Source organism: Palaemon carinicauda, chromosome 9, assembly GCF_036898095.1.
Source record: "Palaemon carinicauda isolate YSFRI2023 chromosome 9, ASM3689809v2, whole genome shotgun sequence".
Classification (NCBI taxonomy): Eukaryota; Metazoa; Arthropoda; class Malacostraca; order Decapoda; family Palaemonidae; genus Palaemon; species Palaemon carinicauda.
In genome coordinates, this window is record NC_090733.1 from 137,356,928 (window position 1) to 137,369,847 (window position 12,920).

Here is a 12,920-nt window from a genome sequence, read left to right on the forward strand (position 1 = left end):
CCATCCATATACCAAAGGCCCTTCCCCCAATTTTGGGGGGTAGCCGACATCAACAAGAAACAAAACAAAAAGGGGACCTCTACTCTCTACGTTCCTTCAGCCTAACCAGGGACTCAGCCGAGTTCAGCTGGTACTGCTAGGGTGCCACAGCCCAACCTCCCACATTTTCCACCACAGATGAAGCTTCATACTGCTGAATCCCCTACTGCTGCTACCTCCGCGGTCATCTAAGACACCGGAGGAAGAAGCAGGGCCTACCGGAACTGCGTCACAATCGCTCGCCATTCATTCCTATTTCTAACACGCTCTCTTGCCTCTCTCACATCTATCCTCCTATCACCCAGAGCTTTCTTCACACCATCCATCCACCCAAACCTTGGCCTTCCTCTTGTACTTCTCCCATCAACTCTTGCATTCATCACCTTCTTTAGCAGACAGCCATTTTCCATTCTCTCAACATGGCCAAACCACCTCAACACATTCATATCCCCTCTAGCCGCTAACTCATTTCTTACACCCGTTCTCACCCTCACCACTTCGTTCCTAACCCTATCTACTCGAGATACACCAGCCATACTCCTTAGACACTTCATCTCAAACACATTCAATTTCTGTCTCTCCGTCCCTTTCATTCCCCACAACTCCGATCCATACATCACAGTTGGTACAATCACTTTCTCATATAGAACTCTCTTTACACTCATGCCCAACCCTCTATTTTTTACTACTCCCTTAACTGCCCCAACACTTTACAACCTTCATTCACTCTCTGACGTACATCTGCTTCCACTCACCATTTGCTGCAACCACAGACCCCAAGTACTTAAACTGATCCACCTCCTCAAGTAACTCTCCATTCAACATGACATTAAACTGCACCACCTTCCCTTTTCGTACATCTCATAACCTTACTCTTACCCACATTAACTCTCAACTTCCTTCTCTCACACACCCTTCCAAATTCTGTCACTAGTCGGTCAAGCTTCTCTTCTGTGTCTGCTACCAGTACAGTATCATCCGCAAACAACAACTGATTTACCTCCCATTCATGATCATTCTCGCCTACCAGTTTTATTCCTCGTCCAAGCACTCGAGCATTCACCTCTCTCACCACTCCATCAACATACAAGTTAAACAACCACGGCGACATCACACATCCCTGTCTCAGCCCCACTCTCACCGGAAACCAATCACTCGCTTCATTTCCTATTCTAACACATGCTTTACTACCTTTGTAGAAACTTTTCACTGCTTGCAACAACCTTCCACCAACTCCATATAACCTCATCACATTCCACATTGCTTCCCTATCAACTCTATCATATGCTTTCTCCAGATCCATAAACGCAACATACACCTCCTTACCTTTTGCTAAATATTTCTCGCATATCTGCCTAACTGTAAAAATCTGATTCATACAACCCCTACCTCTTCTAAAACCACCCTGTACTTCCAAGATTGCATTCTTTGTTTTATCCTAAATCCTATTAATCAGTACTCTACCATACACTTTTCCAACTACACTCAACAAACTAATACCTCTTGAATTACAACACTCATGCACATCTCCCTTACCCTTGTATCGTGGTACAATACATGCACAGACCCAATCTACTGGTACCATTGACAACACAGATTTTATTCTTGGTTATTCAGATAAGTATTTAAGTGTTTTGTTAATACTTTTTGAGACAGGACATTCACAAAGGTAAAATTACAATCAAAACTTGAATATTGAGGAGCAAGCAAATACATTTAATATTCAAACTTTTATTATTAAAACTACCAAACTAAATAAGAGTACTGATGCAGCACTCTGTATGGTTATCAACTGAAAAATTAAAAAAAAAAATTCAGTCACCATATTTTAAAGATACAAAGTATTACTTTCTCCAAGCAATAAAACAAACTAATTTTAAAGATCTATGGTGTGTAGCATTACTGTAAGTATTCTTCTAAGTAATCAATCACTAGCAAATCAGCTTAAACTTCAATGATTCATTTGAGCAACGGTTAGAATAGCAGTAACATGAGTAAATGACACACGCACCGAGCTATCACTTGAAAATAAAGATTAACATTTGGCAAACCCTTTGAGCAATTATAAGATATAAAAATAGTCGTGTTCATAAATGATACAGACACTGAACAATCATATTATTCAGCAATTCACTTGGAGAGTGAGTTTATGCCATAAAAGTACTGCAAATAAATGCTACACACTTGAGAACAGTCACTGGAAAATTAGCTGAATTCATTAATCTTCAAGACCTTATTTGAGAAGTGACCCTATATAATACCAGTGACATAACTCGAGTGGTTTAGTTACTCTCTTATCAAAATATTGTACCATATCACAGTCAACTTACGCCTCCTTACAACTAATCACTGTGAGCCTCCATATTCATTTTATCTGATCTGTTATACCTACTTTAAAAATTAAACAAACATACTGTACACAAGTGGTTAGGCATTCTACTCCCTTTCACTTAAATGCTCAGATTCTTTCCTTTACATTACACAAGTTGCACTGCACAAATTTTATGCCTGTCAAGTTTTAAGATCAAAAGTAAAACCCTAAAACAATATATCTCTCATTTCGAACAATGATTATTTTTGTTTATTTTACTGTTATTCAATAGTATTCATATGAGAATCATAAATGATATATTCTTTATTGAAAGAACAAAGTTCAAAATTTGAACATAAAATACACAGATCAAAAGATGAAGAGTACAATATATTGTACTCTACCAATGAAACACTACAAATACAAAGATGGGTATAATTTTCAGAAGATATTCAATACTTGCTCTTCCTGTATCTTTCAAAACTATCTGAATTATTCAAGGATTCTTTAATTGCAGCCACCGCTAATGTTTTACATCGGCGACTTGCTCTCACATTCTTTGCGGCAGGCTCATCACAGGTTTTATCAAGTGTTTGTTTTGATTTCGACTTCTGGCTCACTGATTTCTCCATCAAACTTGTATTAACTACTGTTTTATTAACACTTTGTTTTGAAATTCTTGGAGCTTTTTTCTTGCTTTCCATTTTTTTTTCTGTAGGCAGTTCTCTTTTATTCTTTACATCATTTTCTTGCTCTTCAACTTTCAATAACTCCGGGGAAATATATTTTTTCTTAGTATCACTGGGACCACATTTGGATAAAGAAATATTGCTATCTTCCAAATTTCTTTTACCTTTCCTACTTCTGGATGTTACAATAATTTCGCTGATGTCACATGAGAAGAGAGACTCTGGGTCTTCTTCATAACCCTTTTCATTTTCCTTTGATACACTTTTCTGTTTTGGGATTCTACAAGTCACTGATGCTTTCTTTTCATCTCCATCATCCTCCTTTTTCATCCGTGTCTTCCCTATGCCACAATTTACTCTACTCTGCTCTTCAGGTGTAGAATTGTCCTTACTGGAAAGTTTTTCATTTTCTACTTGGGTCACTTTCTCCAAACTCTGTTCCGAGGAAGCAGAACGCTTACTAACAGCTGGTTTTAATTCCTTTTTCTTCTTAGCTCCTGACACACCATCTTCTGAGTCTTTCAAGTTATAGGACCTCTTTCTATTAGTTTCAGCAACCTTCTTGCTTACTATGTTTTCCTCTTTACTATCAGAATTCTTAATTTCTTTACCCTTTTTGTCTTTATTTGCTTGAGATACAGAAACATTTCGTGAAGTACTTCTTTTGCTCACTGAAACTTTGTTTGGTTTTGGAGCAAGGGTAACTTCATTTATACCTGGCTCTGTAAAAGAATAAGAATTTTCCTTGTCCTCTTCGCTATACGGTTTCCCTTTATTAGCTCTGACAGTCCTAAGTGGTTTAGATCTGATATTCTTCTTATCTTTTGTGATATTGGAGGAAATATCTGCAAGTGGAATGCTATCATTATTTTTCTTGGTGATATGCTTATCCATTTTGCTTTCCACTTTTTCTGTTACAGCTGCTCTTCCTCTAGTTTTTGGAACAACCACATCAGCCTTGGCTTCAACTAAGTTTTCTTTAACTTTTCCTCTAGATCTAATGGCTCTCTTCTGCTGCTGTCCTGATGCATTAGTAATGTCGATTCCTTCTTTTTTCTCTTTCACTGTTTTTGACACACTACTTTGCTCCGTAAAATTCTTGACAGGTGATGATGTCACTTTCTTTCCAGTCTTTGTTTTCCCTTTTTGTACTGGAGCTACTTGAACATTAATAGTCTCTTCACTTTTCTTAGAATGAGGCTTGCTCTCAACCTGTTCATGAGAACCTACTTCTTTTTCAGTTTTGGTACCATCTACAATAGCCAGCTTATTTCTATAATTTGACCTTTTCACCTCCGTCTTCTGGCAAGTGCTTGTATCTGTACTTCTCAATAGCCGATTATTAGTTTTAGACTCATTTTTACAATCTGTAACACCATTCTTTACAACTTTCTTTTTATCAATGTTCTGTTGTTGACCTTTGTTTAACTTGCTAACTTTAGTATCTTGACTTCTATTTCTAAGTTGCCTTGTCTGTCTTTTAGGGATCTTAAGATTATCCTCTTTCTCATCCACAGAATCAAGACCTTTAACACCTGTTGCGTTTGCATTGTCGCCATGCCTTTCATCGTTGTCATCTTCAGCTGTTCTTTCAACGTTACCACCAACATTAGTTTTGACGTCTTTTCCCGCACGCTTTTCGACTCTCTCAGTATCCCCGTTGTAGCTTTGACCATCTTTACTATATGTTTTCAATTCCTCCTTCTTCTGCTTCCTTATTGGGAAAATATCAAATGAATCCTCAAATAGAGAATCAATTTCCTCAGCTCTCTCTTCCAAGTCACCTTGGTCACTGATCAATTGATTAAAAACTGATTCTTTGTCTGAATGTTTAGCAATATTTCCACCTGATTTAGAAATAGGAGATACTGAAATTTCTTTATCGATTAATTCCATAGAAGCACCTGGAGATTTGCTTAAGCTACCATATTCTATATCAATATCTTTTTCAGCTACTTCATCAACAGATTTGCCTTCATTTCTTGAATTATTGGATTTGACCACCACATCACAATTCTTGACTTGCTGGGAATTAGCTTCTTCTTTACTTGGATCATGACTTTCCACTTGCATGTTGTCTTTCTCTTCACAATTCTTAACTTCACTCTCAGTGCCTTCAATTTCAGGTCCAAAACTATTTTCCCTCTCATTGCTATCATTTCTGACTGGTATTTCTTCCACATTCTTAACAAATGATGTATTTGGTTCCATCTTGAATATTTGTTTTGGAATAATTGTATTTTTCACGTCCTCATTCTCCAAAGAAGCATCATCATTTACAATGTTATTTGTAGGATCCCATTTGTTTTTCTTATCTTTCTTGGTCTTCGCAAAGATCTGAAGAGAATAATCAAGTTTGGATTCAATTTTTGTCACTTCTAACACACTATTACTAGTTTCGTGGACCGAATAATCAACTAATATACAATCTTTATCAAATTCTTTTGATGTTACTGGACCAGTGGGAGTTCTCTTCAATTGCTTTCCTTGTGGAATAATATTCTTTTGGTACTCTCTCGTGGTCATCGATTTATTCATACCCTCAGGAGTGCCAGTGATTGCAAGGGGTTTTTCATCTATCATAAAAAACTCCTTTTGAGTCATACATTTTTTCTCATCTGATGCTCTAGACAAAGAATTTAATGGTAATTTTGAGGAGTCCATTCTTTGTTCATCTTTGTGGTTCTTAGAATTCACTCTGGTGGACCTTGTACTAATAACTTTGGATGGAGAGTTACCCGAGGGAGGAGGGTTTTCCTTTCCTTCACTGGAACAGAAATCTGGAAGCACGGAGGATGGGCCAGTTCCCTCATCTAAAACAACTGATGATTTAATAGACCCTTTAGAATTTTGCTCTGTGAAAGTTTCATCAGATTGTGGAGCATCACTGGGCCCTACATCCTCCTCCTTTAATAACGGAGAAGAAACGCCAACTGCCTTATCACCATTTGATTTGATTTCCATTCCAGTCACCTTCTCTGTCTTGGGATAAGATACTGCATCACAATACTCCGTTTCTTTCTTAAGATGACTATTTTTTAATGTTTGATCACAGCTCTCTGCATTTTCCATTTTTACAGTAACAAAAGCACTTACCTTTGAAGGAAAGATTTCAAGCTCATCAGTGTCATAATCAGAATTACATGAAACTGAATTTGCCTCAGGAGATACGGTGGAGGTAATATTTTCCTTTGTTTCAACATGATTTTCTTTTTCCTGTGAAGGCTGATTTTCAAACACACAAGACTTTTTGCCCATCTTTACATTCAGCATATCCACTGAATCATTTTCATAATTTGCATCCACACCTATATGCTTTGGTGTCCTTGGAATTTGACGTCCACATGGAATGTAATTACTTTTGGCTGTTACTGCTAATGTATCGAGAGGGTGATTATCACTTGAAGATTTTCTTTCTTGATTACATTCCTGTAGGACAATTAATGGGTCCTTTTTTTCTGAGCAGACACTGCTAGGTGGTTTGATAGGGGTTCTCTGTAGTTGGTGTCCTGAAAAATAAATTCTTATGTGAAGGATGAATAATGGAAACTTTTTAGTTCTACAGCATATATTTAGTAAATTTATCTCTTTCTACAGCATATATTTAGTGACTTCAATTGCTTCTCCACGATATATTTTGTAATTTGTTTTTTACAATATATACTTATTAGGAACATACGATAGTGTTAATAAAAGGTTTTCAAAGCATTAACAGATTCTTACGTGCTTTTACTGCTTCTGAGCAATAATTGCCATAAATATAGGCGCCTATCAGCGCAAAAGATTGAAATGAGCACAAAAATGCAGACTAGAAATATACTGTATTATTATTACAAGCTAAGTTACAGCCTTAGCTGGAAAAGCAGGGCACTACAAGGCCAAGGGCTCCAACAGGGAAAGCAGCCCAGTAAGAAATAAGGAATGTATATATGACAATTAAAAAGTATCACTTGTTTTATCTCATCTTTGTTCAATAAAATTACATTACAGACATTCATGCTTTTACAGTGTTGAAATACAGTATTTACAACCACAATAGCCAAAGTATATTAACTCGTATACCGTAACCATGTTTTGCATGAAACCATTGTTAGCTAGTCAAAGGACTTAGCAAAATTTTACTTTTTATCTTTTCCTTTTACCACATATAACTTGAAAAATTAAACAAAAACCTGTCAAGGTATAATCGTCAAATTTTCTGTTTTCATGGTTATTTTGCCATTACTCTGATAAGTTGAATTTTAGCCTATTAACTAAGTTTTCTTCAGCTTATTCTGAATTATGTTGGTCTATTAAGAATTTTATATCATGTTTGGACTGGTCATTTAAATTGGAAACAAAATGTAAATGGGTGTTATAATCTTACGATCCAAAAATCGTCACAGTTTTTCCCAAACTAATCAGTAAGGATTCGACACCAATGGGCGACAAATATAAAAAGTTACTCTCAAATAAACAATAAATTTACACAACCTTATTTACAAAGAAAATGTAATGTTATTTCCCCTTTACTTCATACACATACCTGTATATTAAATTAAATACAAATTTATAAATAGGGGAACAAGCTGGTGGGTAGAGCATTTAAAATCCTTGAAATGGCAAGTTGGTAAGTTATTCTTTGTGACTGGGATTTTCAACTGAAGACATGATGCTGGCACAATGGCTTTGAGCTTGAAGGTGTCAAAGAAGGAGAGGATTCTGGATAGGACAGCAAATGTACTGTAGCTTCTTCCGGAAATTGGTTATTGTACAAATGGAATGGCAGAAAGGGCTAGCCATTTCTTTTCTTCTCATACATGAGATGATTCTATGGAGATTGGGGTTTGTCACCTAAAGAGGAGTCTTTCATTAGAACCTAACTTTATCCAACCCCGGCTTCATTTAATATCCGTTTGTACGTGTCTCCCCCTCCATCTCCCATGGGCAATCTCTTCTGGAGCTTATTTACCATAGTATGGGCGTAGTTAATCACGATAGGTAATCATTACTCCATTGGGTAAATGTCTTTGCGGTGGCTCTAGCCCTCTTGCTTACTGCCTAATTTTCATAAATTCCACATTATCTAAAGTTTTTTAAAGTCTTTTAGCAAAATTTCTAAATAGGTACAGTTTGGCCTTTGTAAAGGCCTTGAAACATGTGATGCCCTTATTCCAGAAAGTTTGCACGACTGGCCTTGATTTTAGTGCTGCCTTTGACTATGTTAATCATGAGGCCCTTGTTTTTAAATTCAAACAGACAGTAACAGGTGGGTCTTTTATTAGCATCATTATTGAATTTCTAAGCAATAGATTGGAGAGTAATTGTTGACGGGCACCACAGTAACTATAGAAATGTAATACCTGGTGTTCCTCAGGGTCCCTCTCTCCCCTCCTTACTTTACATGCTACATACGTACGATAAGTGGTTTGACCTGGAAAACAAGCATATAAAAATTAGAATAGTGCCAACGTTATCCCTACGTGTCATAAGAGCGACTAAAAGGGACGAGACGTGGGGGCTGGGAACCCCCTCTCCTGTATAAAAATCCTACGAGACATCGACAAAGAGATGGAGCTGGGGGGAGAGTGACTGCTCCCCGCACTCTAGTTTTGGGGTTTTTGAATGTGCGTGGATGTAGTACGATAGAGAGTAAAAGATGTGAGATTGGAAGTATGTTTAGAAGTAGAAGGATGGATGTATTGGCCTTGTGTGAGACAAAGATGAAAGGAAAGGGTGAAGTGATGTTTGGTGAAATGTCTGGTAGAGTGTCTGGGACTGAAAGGGGAAGAGCGAGAGAGGGTGTGGCGTTATTGCTGAGTGAATGGATGACAGGTAAAGTAGTGGAATGGAAGGAGATATCATCTAGGTTAATGTGGGTAAGGGTTAGGTTGGGTAGGGAATGTTGGGCGTTTGTCAGTGCGTATGGGCCAGGTAGTGAGAAAAGTGAAGAAGAGCGGAATGAGTTCTGGAATGAATTAACTAGGTGTGTAAAAGGACTGGGTAGAAGGAATTATGTAGTTGTCATGGGTGACTTAAATGCTAGAATGGGCGCTGGAGAGGTAGGTGTCATTGGGAAGTATGGCGTACCAGGTGAAAATGAGAGTGGTGAGAGACTGGTAGATATGTGTGTTGAACAAGAGATGGTAATAAGTGCTAGCTTTTTTAAAAAGAAAGATAAAAATAAGTATACATGGGTAAGAGTGGCAAATGGAAGAGTAGTAGAAAGGGCATTAATGGATTATGTGTTGATAACTAAAAGAATGTTTGGAAGATTGAAAGACGTGCACGTGTTTAGGGGTATGGTTAACGGTATGTCTGATAATTTTTTGGTGGAAGGAAAATTAGTTGTAGCAAAAGAGTGGGGGAATAGAGTAGGTGGATGTAAAAGGGAGCTAGTGATGGTTGAAGAGCTAATAAAACCAGGGGTAAAAAGTAAATATCAGGAAAGGTTGAAAATGGCATATGACTTGGTGAGAGTAAGAGAAACTGGTAATTTAGAGAAGGAGTGGAAGTTAGTAAAAGAAAATTTTGTTGGGATTGCAAGTGATGTATGTGGCAGTAAGGTTGTTGGAGGCAGCATGAGGAAGGGCAGTGAATGGTGGAATGAAGGAGTGAAGGTAAAAGTTGAAGAGAAAAAGAGGGCTTTTGAAGAATGGCTGCAGAGTAATAGTATAGAGAAGTATGAAAAATATAGAGAGAAAAATGTGGAAGTAAAGCGCAAGGTACATGATGCAAAGAGGGCAGCTGACCTGGGGTGGGGTCAGGGATTGGGTCAGTCATATGAAGAGAATAAGAAGTTTTGGAAAGAAGTGAAGAGAGTAAGGAAGGCTGGCGCAAGAATTGAAGAGACAGTGAAAGATGGAAATGGAAGGTTGTTAAAAGGAAAAGGTGGGCGGAATATTTTGAAAGTTTGCTGAATGTTGAGGATAATAGGGAGGCAGATATAATTGCTGTTCCAGGTGTTGAGGTGCCAGTCATGGGAGATGAGAATGAGAGAGAGATTACAATAGAGGAAGTGAGGAGAGCACTAGATGAAACGAGAGTAGGAAAAGCATCTGGTATGGATGGTGTGAAAGCTGAGATGTTGAAGGAAGGGGGTGTGACTGTACTTGAATGGTTGGTGAGATTGTTTAATATGTGTTTTGTGTTGTCAATGGTACCAGTAGATTGGGTCTGTGCATGTATTGTACCACTATATAAGGGTAAGGGAGATGTGCATGAGTGTTGTAATTCAAGAGGTATTAGTTTGTTGAGTGTAGTTGGAAAAGTGTATGGTAGAGTAATGATTAATAGGATTAAGGATAAAACAAAGAATGCAATCTTGGAAGTACAGGGTGGTTTTAGAAGAGGTAGGGGTTGTATGAATCAGATTTTTACAGTTAGGCAGATATGCGAGAAATATTTAGCAAAAGGTAAGGAGGGGTATGTTGCGTTTATGGATCTGGAGAAAGCATATGATAAGAGTTGATAGGGAAGCAATGTGGAATGTGATGAGGTTATATGGAGTTGGTGGAAGGTTGTTGCAAGCAATGAAAAGTTTCTACAAAGGTAGTAAAGCATGTGTTAGAATAGGAAATGAAGCGAGTGATTGGTTTCCGGTGAGAGTGGGGCTGAGACAGGGATGTGTGATGTCGCCGTGGTTGTTTAACTTGTATGTTGATGGAGTGGTGAGAGAGGTGAATGCTCGAGTGCTTGGACGAGGATTAAAACTGGTAGGCGAGAATGACCATGAATGGGAGGTAAATCAGTTGTTGTTTGCAGATGATACTGTACTGGTAGCAGACACAGAAGAGAAGCTTGACCGACTAGTGACAGAATTTGGAAGGGTGTGTGAGAGAAGGAAGTTGAAAGTTAATGTGGGTAAGAGTAAGGTTATGAGATGTACGAGAAGGGAAGGTGGTGCAAGGTTGAATGTCATGTTGAATGGAGAGTTACTTGAGGAGGTGGATCAGTTTAAGTACTTGGGGTCTGTGGTTGCAGCAAATGGTGGAGTGGAAGCAGATGTACGTCAGAGAGTGAATGAAGGTTGCAAAGTGTTGGGGGCAGTTAAGGGAGTAGTAAAGAACAGAGGGTTGGGCATGAATGTAAAGAGAGTTCTAAATGAGAAAGTGATTGTACCAACTGTGATGTATGGATCGGAGTTGTGGGGAATGAAAGTGATGGAGAGACAGAAATTGAATGTGTTTGAGATAAAGTGTCTAAGGAGTATGGCTGGTGTATCTCGAGTAGATAGGGTTAGGAACGAAGTGGTGAGGGAGAGAACGGGTGTAAGAAATGAGTTAGTGGCTAGAGGGGATATGAATGTGTTGAGGTGGTTTGGCCATGTTGAGAGAATGGAAAATGGTTGTCTGCTAAAGAAGGTGATGAATGCAAGAGTTGATGGGAGAAGTACAAGAGGAAGGCCAAGGTTTGGGTGGATGGATGGTGTGAAGAAAGCTCTGGGTGATAGGAGGATAGATGTGAGAGAGGCAAGAGAGCGTGCTAGAAATAGGAATGAATGGCGAGCGATTGTGACGCAGTTCCGGTAGGCCCTGCTGCTTCCTCCGGTGCCTTAGATGAACGCGGAGGTAGCAGCAGTAGGGGATTCAGCATTATGAAGCTTCGTCAGTGGTGGATAATGTGGGAGGTTGGGCTGTGGCACCCTAGCAGTACCAGCTGAACTCGGTTGAGTCCCTGGTTAGGCTGAAGGAACATAGAGAGTAGAGGTCCCCTTTTTGTTTTGTTTCATTGTTAATGTCGGCTACCCCCCAAAATTGGGGGAAGTGCCTTTGGTATATGTATGTATGTATTCATATGCAGATGATGCTACTCTCTTTGCATTACAGTTATACCGTCTCCTGAATGTAAAACTATAGTTGCTGATTCCCTTACAAGGAATCTAGCAAAAAATAGTGCATAGTGCAAATTATGGGTTATGAAGTTGAACCGTAAGAAAAAGTATAATTGTATGTAAGTCAAGGACAGTGACTCTTCAACATACAGATCCATGCATTAACAACTTTTCTCTACCTACGGAATATACAACTCATTCAAAATTCTAGATGTGATTCTTGATTGCAAGTTTACTTTTGAAAAACACATTTGGCCTTTTTCTTCTTCAATTACACAAAAGAAATTGGTTTAATGAGAAAGTCTTCAAAAATTTTTGGTGATCAGTCTACCGCTAGGAAAGGTTTTCATTCCTTCATTCTACCGTTTTTTGAGTAGTTCTCTTGTCTGTTCTATAGTTTTATTCCAGCTGTGACCAGATTGTAGCATGATCTTCCTAATCTTGTAGTTGAATCACTTGAATTGCATAAGTTCAACATTCATAAAAATTCTTTTCGGATGAAATAGGTTAATAGTTTATACAAGACTGATCTATTTCAACTTTGCTACCGATCTTAAAATAATTTATATTTTCAACTCCCTAATTTCACTGTATATACTGTAGTTTACAGATACTTGCTTAACTGAAAATGTGATTTTCTTCAATAAAATGACTGCTAGGTTTGCCATGCAATACTTGAGCACTAAAGATAAAAAATATACAGCACTGAGCAAAACAGTTTCATCATCATATGCTAATTTGTTTTTTAATTCATGTTAATTTATTATCTAAATAAAAATTGCAGTCCTTTTCTTTCATTTAGAAAGTGTATACATTACCAGCAGTTCACACACTACCACTAACAATTATATGAGCACTATAGATTGAATAGTATGATATATATATATGTTCTAATATATACAGGCTGTATACATATATCCATACATATATATATATATATATATATATATATATATATATATATATATATATATATATATATATATATATATATATATATATATATATATATAAATATATATATATATATATATATATATATATATATATATATATATATATATATATG

The 12,920-nt window shown here is 37.5% G+C and overlaps 1 protein-coding gene across 1 annotated transcript in view; it reads right to left on the reverse strand.

Moving 5' to 3' along the window:
• Positions 1 to 1,768: 1,768 nt before the first annotated feature.
• Positions 1,769 to 12,920, reverse strand: part of LOC137647187 (enolase-phosphatase E1-like) — a 47,688-nt gene continuing 36,536 nt past the window's right edge. The window contains exon 4 of the mRNA XM_068380512.1: positions 1,769 to 6,548. Coding sequence (XP_068236613.1) covers positions 2,803 to 6,548 — 3,746 coding nt within the window. The 3' untranslated portion in view covers positions 1,769 to 2,802. The remainder of the gene's footprint in view (positions 6,549 to 12,920) is intronic.